Raw genomic sequence first — 9,554 nt, forward strand, 5'->3', positions numbered from 1 at the left:
CTCACCCATTGCTGTGTTCGTTCTTCTTGTTTTGTTACCTTCCGTTTAAGGCCTTCTCCACTTCCACTGCCTTGTGGAGTTATCATGCCGTTTAGGCTTAGATGCATTACCCCCCTGCTGCTGGACTGTTGCCATGCACTGTGGGGGTCCTCGTTTGGTTGATCCTCAGGTGTTAACCTGGGAGTTGATGTCTTGTCTCTGTGGTCTCTTAATTTTGTTGATAGGTTGTGTATCTCACTCTCCATTCTGTGTATTGACTCCTCCCAGTCTTGGCATTTTTGTTTGCCCCACTCTTTTAGTGATTGATCTCTGTTTTTTTGTTTTGGGCGTGTCCCAAATGGCGGATCTGATTATGGCATTGGAGGTGCTGCGTCAGTGTCCTCATACTCCTTTTGTCTGGTGCCTTGGTGGTCATGCTGTTTTTGTTTCCTCCACTCTTCTTCGGTGGATTCTTTTATTGTTTTTTCCAGGTAATTTAGCTTGTCAGCCAAAACCGCCAATTCTGCTTTTTCTGCAGTTTTCTTCTGGTATTCCAGTCTGTCTAGATAGTCTTGTGATTGTTCACTACTGCATGTTGAATTCTTGTCCTCTTGTCCCATGCCAGTCTCGACCAGTTCTCTTCTGTTTGATATCTCTGCTTTTCTGCACCCAGTGTAGATTTCTGGTACTTTGTCTAGAGTGAAAGTGAAATCTCCTTTCAATTGTCCTTTCACTTTCACTCAGGGTCAGTGTTCAGGAGTGGATATTGTCCCACTCTGAATGGGTTTTTACTGTCCAAATATGGGGGTGGCTCCACAGGCCACGCTGGTGCGGTGGGGCTCTGTTCCTGTATTTCCTCTGTTCCTATCTTTGTAGGATTGGTTACTTTCTCTGTCTTCTCTTTTCCTTCGTTTTGTATATTCCGCACTGTTCTGGCCACCTGTCGTCTGTGTCCTTCCCTTCTAAACCAATTCAATACTTCTCTTTCCCTAGTCTTCTTGCCCAATCTCTTGTCGCTGTGGTCTTCAGATTTATGGTGTTTTATATTGACCTCCATCTCCTCACAGCACGCCAAATCAAAGGATCCTTCTTTCGGACAAAGTGAGTTGCGAGCATGCCATCTTTTCATAAACCGTTGAATTATCTTTTTATCGTCTGGGTGGCGTTTTATTATTAGCTCCATTGGAACTTTCACCAGGCTATCCATAGCCTTCCCACTATACTTCCCGTGAATGATCCCCATGTTAATTTGTTTTGCTCTGTTGACCAAGGACCTGGAAAACCCAAGCTGATTGTCCGTTTCCCCGATTTTTTTTATCTCTATCAAATAGCTCATTAGTTGTCCCAGTTGGTTTACTGAAGCCAGGCCTGGGGTACTACACCAGCCTTTCTTTGCCTATTATTTCTTGGAGGTCTGGTTATTTTAAACCCACCGTCTTACCTTCACTTAACCCACTGGGAACAACGGTAACACTCAGCGATGGATTTGTGGCTGGCCTATCCCGTACTGCTATTTGTTTGGCCTACTGGCACTTTTGGTTGGATAGTGGCTACTGCAGTCTGCTCCAAAACTCTGGGCCAGACTGTAGAATCTACCCAATTATATAATGCTTGTTGCCAGGATGCGCCAGGGAAAAAACTTGGGGCTGGATTTAGTAATTTTGGTGATCTGCCAAATTTTGAGTCTATCAGCTGAAAAGTCTCAGCTTTTCTGATTATGTGTGTGTATTTGTATTAATCAAAATAGAATAGCGGGGAGTAGAGTATTGTTGCTCTAATTCAATATATCAATTAAACGTCACATAAATCAATGGATGTCTCCGCTTTCTGAAATGCTCAAGAATAGTATTTTGTTTTAGTTTATGAACAATACTTTGCACAAAACTTTGCCTCTGATGCCTCTGCTCCAGCTCGTTAACAACCGCCTCTAGTTCTCTTATCTACTGCAGATAATGAAACAGTGAAAGTGACTAGAGGCAAAAACACAGAGAGAGTAAGAAATGTGTGTGTGTGTGTGTGAGTGAGTGGGAGAGAGTGTGTGTGTGTGTGTGTGTGTGTGGGTGAGTGAGTGTTGTGTGTGTGTGTGTGTGTGTAGTTGGGTGGTGTGTGAGTGTGTGGGGGGTGTGAGAGGGAGGAATGTGTGTGTGTGGAGGAGAGAATAGTATTGAGGGTGTGTGTGTGTGTGTGTTCGTGTGTGTGTGCGGGAGTGAGTGTGTGAGTGTGGGTGTAGGGTGTGGGTGTAGATGTGTGGTGTGTGAATGTGTGTGTGTGGAGGAGAGGTGAGAGAGCGTGAGTAGGGTGTGTGGGGGCGAGAGAGAGAGAGAGAGAGAGAGAGAGAGAGAGACTACTCCAGTCTTAGGACAGAGCTGGGCGTAGTAGGGAGAGTGGGAAGATGGTGTGAATGTGTGTGTGTGTGTGTAGTTGGGTGATGTGTGAGTGTGTGGGGGGTGTGAGAGGGAGGAATGTGTGTGGAGGAGAGCGAGAGGTGAGAGAGCGTGAGTAGGGTGTGTGAGGGCGAGAGAGAGAGAGAGAGAGAAAGAGAGAGAGAGGGTGTGTGAAAGCTAGAGAGAGAGAGAGAGAGAGAGAGAGAGAGACTACTCCAGTCTTAGGACAGAGCTGGGTGTAGTAGTGAGAGTGGGAAGATGGTGTGTATGTGTGTGTGTGGTGTAGTTGGGTGGTGTGTGAGTGTGTGGGGGGTGTGAGAGGGAGGAATGTGTGTGGAGGAGAGCGAGAGTAGTGAGGGTGTGTGTGTGTGTGTGTGTGTGTTCGTGTGTGTGTCTGAGTGTGGGTGTAGGGTGTGGGTGTAGATGTGTGGTGTGTGAATGTGTGTGTGTGGAGGAGAGGTGAGTAAGGTGTGAGAGAGAGAGAGAGAGAGAGAGAGAGAGAGAGAGAGAGAGAGAGAGAGAGAGAGGCTACAGTCTTAGGACAGAGCTGGGCGTAGTAGTGAGAGTGGGAAGATGGTGTGAATGTGTGTGTGTGTGGTGATGAGAGGTAATATGAAACAGGAGAGGGAGAGTGAGAGAGAGAGTGTGTGTGTGTGTAGGGGGAGGAGTGGCTACTAAGGAATTAGGAGACAGGAGTGAGAAGAGGAGAGAGGAGGTATGGGTGGAGAGAGGAGGGGTCTCAACTCAGCTAGGGGGAGCAAGATGGGCGTGGCCACTTGCTTGGTGGCAAGAGCGAGTGGGAGAGAGAGAAGGAGGGGGAGACCGGAGGGGTCCGCGAGTAGAGATAAACAATTACGCAGATGGGAGCTGAACGCCGAAGGTCAGACAACCTCCCCACACAATTATTTCTGTTTTCAAATGTTCCAGTGAACCACCTCTTATATGTCCCCTCACTTGGACCTCTCGGACTCATGAACCACTGAAACAGAGCTATCCGTCGGCTCTCAGTCAACAATTCACCCGTCGTTTTTCTATAACTTTGCGGTTTTCTGTCAGGGGCAGAGTAGTGGTTTTCTACCGACTTTTTCAGACCTCTCTTTCTCGATCCCACTCCGTCTCCCAGCCCGAGTGTCGCGGCACGTCTGCCCTCCCCACGCCGCACGGACCAAACTTCACAGATACACCGAGTAAAGATTTTAGAATTCTATATATGCTCCCCAACTCGGGACACAAGAAATTATAAAACTTTGGTCTTGAGTTTTCCGTAGGCTCGCACAAACCCGCTCCCCTGTCCTTTATCTATAATGTTATGATTTTTCTGTGATTTCAGTTTTCTTTCCCTGACAACCCCACTTTATTTCCAGATGTATTTATTTTATTTTTTCCGGTCTTAGTGGTTCATTTTTCTGTCAAGCCTTACGGACTCACAGAAATTCCCAGTTTTTGAGGCTTTTTCCCACCTCCCTTTTTTAACCCCTGCTGCCCAAACGACAAACCGACTGCGTCCGTTTCTGCCGGTCACGTCTGCCACGGTTAGGTGGAGGCGCAAAGTTCCAGGAAAGGTACGCAAATCTGTCTCTCGTCCAGTCCAACAGGCAATTTTAGAGCCTTTTCCCCCCAGCTGCCCAATTGGAAGGTAAGCAGCGCTCGTCCCTACCGGTCACATCCACCCCACTTTGGGTAGGCGTGAAGATCCAGGGGAGATACGCTGACCCACTCTCCAATCAGTCCAGCAAATAAATCTCGAATCTATTTGTCTTTCCTTACTCTGTCAACAGCCTATGTAGGCTACATGTGGTGTAGACCTCCCTTACGCCTGTTGCTCTTTGTTTACAATAACATACAATTATATATTTATATGATTTTGTCTAATATCTACTCATTTTGTTACACAAGCAAATTTACAAGCATTAAATTCTGGCCAACGGTGTTGTCTATCGCTATTCCAGCGACGCGCGCAATTACACAAATTAATTATACAAAATGCCAGTTTCTACACCAGAGCTAACCCGCTCTGAGGACCTAAGATTGTGCTATACCCGCACAAATAGTGCCCTTTCCTCGGATATCAGAGCTAACCCGCTCTGAATATACCGAATACAGATATACTTCCCGGATAAACCTCTCAGGAAATTATCTGTTATACCAGAGCTAACCCGCTCTGAGGACCTAAGATTGTGTGCTATACCCGCACACAAATAGTGTCCTTTTCCTCGGATATCAGAGCTAACCCGCTCTGAATATACCGAATACAGATGTATTTCCCGGATAAACCTCTCAGGAAATTATCTGTTATACTAGAGCTATACCGCTCTGAGGACTTAAATCATATGCTTATACCCGCATACGAAATAATGTCCTTACCCCCTGTCTCAGGGAAATCAGATGTTACCCATCTCCTGAATAAACCCTCAGGAGATCATCTGATAGCGGAGCTTTTTAACCTGCTCCGAGGACGAATCGCATACTACACCATACACGAATTAATGTCCTTCCTCCCTGCTTCTCAGGGAAATCAAATCAATATTATTTCAGACACTAAACTATACTTTTTTACACACGGACGACCCCGTACAAGCCTTAAAAGCGCTCACAAGAAATATGCCCTCCAGCGCACAGCGCGCAGATAGCTCCAAATCAAGCGCTCAGCAAAATTGATCACACAGTGTTTGTATCTACTCTCGGCGTTTTGCAGCTATGGCAAGCAAGATTAAGCCAAGTGCGAATATTAAACAAGCGAGAAGCCAGCAAATTATAGCTGAGCGTGACATATTAATCATTCAGTCTTTCCGCGCCATGGCTTTTAACAAGACATACGAAATACATATAAACATACAAATGTTTGCATCAAACTCCGTTTTCCGTGCACTAAACTTTATTAATCCAGTTTTTTAAGAAATAGGGTATTTGACAAGGAGGAGACCAGTTATCTGGCCCGGGCGGAATTCACACCTCAGAAACGCACAGAATTAAGCAGATGCTAAAAAGAAAAACTCTGCTTACCTTATAATTGATTATTTTTTATTTTTAGTGGCCACTGCATTTGTTTGAGGTGCTCCCCCCTCCAGGACAGGACCACCGGTTCTCTCCCCCTTGTCCCTTCGTGGTCGCCAATTGATGAAGAAAATCAAAGTACTAAGTCCTTGGGTTAATTTTTCTAAGTTTGAAAACAGCACAAAAACTTCCAGAGTTTGATGCAAAGTGTTTAATCAGAATCCAATACAAACATGGTGATTCCTTTCAAACGTGAGCCAAATTCTGCAGAATCAGACTGAGAAATATTCTCCGGACATTACATTTTATATCAAAACCTTATCAGTTCTGTAATTTTGCTATTGGTACAATATTGTTTATCACAAATGCATAATTCATTTTACACTCTATTGGTCTCTCTCTCTCTCTAGAGGCTTCAAGTTACCGGTGCAAAGAGAAATCCCCTATTTTTTTTTGACTTGCTCTGACCTTGATGGCCAGGCACACTGGGCACCTTGTTGTTTACTATGGTGGGAACCTAATCTTGTAGCCTTCTTTCACACCCAGCTCCAATCATCAAAAATAACACTTTTGGGGCTTCATTTTCCTTCTATATCTTAGGGGAAATACTAAACAATCAAAGTGGTTTTGCATCAGGCTTTTCCAGTAGTGTAACATATAAAAGTATAAAAGTACAAAGGTGATTAAAAGGCATACTTCAATAATATAATCCATACTCATTCTCCATCTTTCATAATTACAGCAGTGTGATATTATTCCACTTCACTGGATGGAGTCTCAACTTGATGGCTCTCACACATCATTGTGTAACTTACTGTGGCATTGCTAGTCATGTTGATAAGTAAGGGTCAAGATTGTGGTGTTATTAGTTGTTTTGGGTATAAAAGCCACTCAGCCGCTCAGCCACCTGACTCCCATCAGGCTTGTCCTACTCCTTCTTCCTCACCTCTTGCTTTCTATCTCTAGTTTACAATAATCATGGTAGAGTAGGTAAGAGTTAACCTTCATTGATTTCATTCATTTGCAATATGATTAAATTATTATATTATTTAACCTTACTTTGACCATTCTTGCTCTGATTTAACCCATAGAGTCGAATAACTGTAATTCCATTGGTATTGGCATTATTTGGTTAATGTTAATACACTGTTCAGTTTCCCATCTTCCTTCAAACCATAGGGGAATTAGTTTCAGTTGTTTGGCCAATATTGACCCCCTACAATGTTGAAATAGATTTGCTGAAACACCAGTTACAGGATGGTACATGGTCACAGGTGAATCATGTAAATTATAGGAACAATAGCCAATAAACATACTCATTGTTAGATTTCTATTTGTAGGCAATGAAGAAGACCAAATACAATTTCAATTATTTGTCTTTGTTTCAGTGCCAAAAAGCATTTGGTCAGTTCTGAGTGCACGTCCACGGCGAGTAACATTAGCGATGTTGGCCTAAGGGCTGACAATGTTGCTAAAATACATTACAGATTGTGACGGGAAACGGTAACGTTAACCTAGGTATTCATCAGGGAATTAAAGCACATCGAATCGCAGTCTTAAAATCCTCTCCCGGCGTATAACTAAGCGAATTAAATTTTGTTCGAGATCGGTTAGCTGAACCAGAAAAGGATATCCCTAGTCTGCCAACGCTATCAGGCTCAGAAAGAGGGAGGGAGTACTCAAAGTTGTTTAACCCTGAAAAGAGGTTTACTCCGAGTTCCACGTTCCAGAAAGAGAGGTAACGAAACCTTTTGGTAAGTTGCCATGGTAACTTACGCTGTGAAACTAACCTGCTCGCTAGCAGGTTTTCTATAAAAAAACTCTGCGTTTTGCTAGCAATCCCCACTCATTTTCGGATCTTGAAACAGTTTGCAGACATGGGGTGTCCTTTCCCGGGTCGGCCGATCGATTACGAGCAAAATATAATTCGCATAGCCTTACGCCAGGAGAGGATTTTAAGACCGCGATTGGATGTACTTTCATTCCCCGATGAATACCTACGCGAACGTTACCGTTGTTCATCACATTCAATAATTTATCTCACCAACATTCTCCATCCATACATTGCTAATGTAACACACCGTGGACGTGCTCTCAGAACAGACCAAATGATATGCGTTGCTCTCCGTTTCTTTGCCAACGGGAGTTTCCTATACAACATTGGCGATGCAGAACATCTCGGAAAAGCAACAGTCTGCCGAGCCATAAGAAAAGTGGCCCTGGCACTGAAAGGCCTACTGCAGACCTACGTAGTCTTTCCTGGGCACAAACCTCTAAGGACCATCAAAGAGGAATTTCACATGATTTCAGGTGACTGATGTAGCACACATTCAGTTTAAGTCAATGAAGAAATTTGAAATCATGTGAATGACAATGTTGCAATCTCAGACTGGGATGAGTAAATCCTTTCCATTTTGCAGGATTTCCCAATGTGATTGGCTGCATTGATGGCACCCACATCCCCATCATAGCTCCATCCATTAATGAAGGAGACTATGTGAATAGGAAGTCATTCCACATCATTAATGTGCAGGTAGATTTACTGTCTTACAATAATAAAGACTACAGCACAACTTTAAAATATTGCAGCTAATATCTCTTCTCTGCACTGGCAAGATTATATGTGATGCAGCACATTTGATCTCAAATGTGGAGGCCAAATGGCCTGGCTCGGTACATGACTCAAGGATATATCGCGAGTCTACCCTGAGCAACAGAGTTGCAAATGGTAAGTTAAGCTTTGAACAAATAACATTCCCTTGTCTCCCTCTTCTACCACACTCACAATGTACCCACTATATACTTACAGGAGAGTTTCATGGCCACCTGCTTGGTGACAGAGGGTACCCATGCCAGCCCACTCTGATGACCCCTTACCATGACCCTGAGCCGGGCCCTCAGCCGTGGTACAATGTGGCCCACTGCAGGACTAGAGCCCGGGTGGAGATGACCATAGGCATTCTCAAAGCCCGGTTCCAGTGCCTACGTAGACTGAGGGTAAAACCAGAGAGGGCATGTGATATTATTGTGGCATGTGTTGTTCTTCATAATATTGCCACTATTAGAGGAGAGCAACACCCTGCCGTACAAATCGACCCTGAGGACGACCATCCCCTCCAACCTGCAGATGTCCAAAATGGGAGAGAAGTCAGAGACATACTGTGCCGCACACACTTCCACCAACCCTGACACTGAAATAAACACAAATCATTACCATTTCATTTTGTCTTCTTTATTGCCTACAAATAGAAATGCAACAATTAATATTAATATATTGTTCTGACAATTAACACTCACTCACCTGTGACCATGCACCCACCTGCAGCTGGTGTTCTAGCAATTCAGTTTCTAGATCCGTCTTCTTTATTACATTTTACATTTACATTTTAGTCATTTAGCAGACGCTCTTATCCAGAGCGACTTACAAGTACAGGGACATTCCCCCCGAAGCAACTAGGGTGAAGTGCCTTGCCCAAGGACACAACGTCAATTGACACGGCCGGGGATCGAACTGGCAACCTTCAGATTACTAGCCCGACTCCCTCACCGCTCAGCCTATCTTCCGCCCCAAATACACCATCTCTTGGTCAGTTTTCTCCATTTGTTTTTAACAAATGGAGTTTGTACAAGTCCTTAACTGGGAACTGGGAATACATTAGGATGATGGACCCCTCTCCTGGCAAGGCTCATCCATGCTCTGTTCAACAGGATCGGACTGTGCATTTAGTTTTTACATTCATTACTCTCATTACTTCAGTGTACATTTTAAACTGACAATTACACCCAAGACTGTAAATAAAGTACACGGAGAGAGAACTATCATATATGTAGCTACCATATATGTAGGCCTCTCTGCAACCCCGTCTGTGGCAGCAGTCAATGTGTACTCATCATCATCATCATCCTGTGATGAAAGGTATTGTTTCAGGATAGTCAACACTACTATGCATAATGGAGTATTGAGTGGCCTACTTACAAGTGGTACCGTTGTGCAAAGGCTTGCAGGAGGCAGCACCACTCGGATTACACCATCAGTGACTAGAAGTGGACCAGAGTGGAAAATGAAAACACATTCACACACATACTCGCACATACTTACATCTTATGTAGGCACTTGTGTCCTGTGGGGTGATTGGCTCTGATGAGCTTCCTCCAGGGATGCCTTCAGCCACTGGACGGCCAATGTTGTGGCTCAGA

At 44.3% G+C, this 9,554-nt stretch overlaps 1 protein-coding gene across 1 annotated transcript; it reads left to right on the forward strand.

Moving 5' to 3' along the window:
* Positions 1–7,465: 7,465 nt before the first annotated feature.
* Positions 7,466–8,546, forward strand: LOC136958041 (putative nuclease HARBI1). Its single transcript, XM_067252267.1, has 4 exons — positions 7,466–7,667; positions 7,778–7,890; positions 7,974–8,085; positions 8,167–8,546. The coding sequence occupies exons 1-4, from the start codon at positions 7,466–7,468 to the stop codon at positions 8,544–8,546; spliced, it is 807 nt and encodes a 268-aa protein (XP_067108368.1).
* Positions 8,547–9,554: the final 1,008 nt, after the last annotated feature.

This window comes from Osmerus mordax, chromosome 15, assembly GCF_038355195.1.
Source record: "Osmerus mordax isolate fOsmMor3 chromosome 15, fOsmMor3.pri, whole genome shotgun sequence".
Classification (NCBI taxonomy): Eukaryota; Metazoa; Chordata; class Actinopteri; order Osmeriformes; family Osmeridae; genus Osmerus; species Osmerus mordax.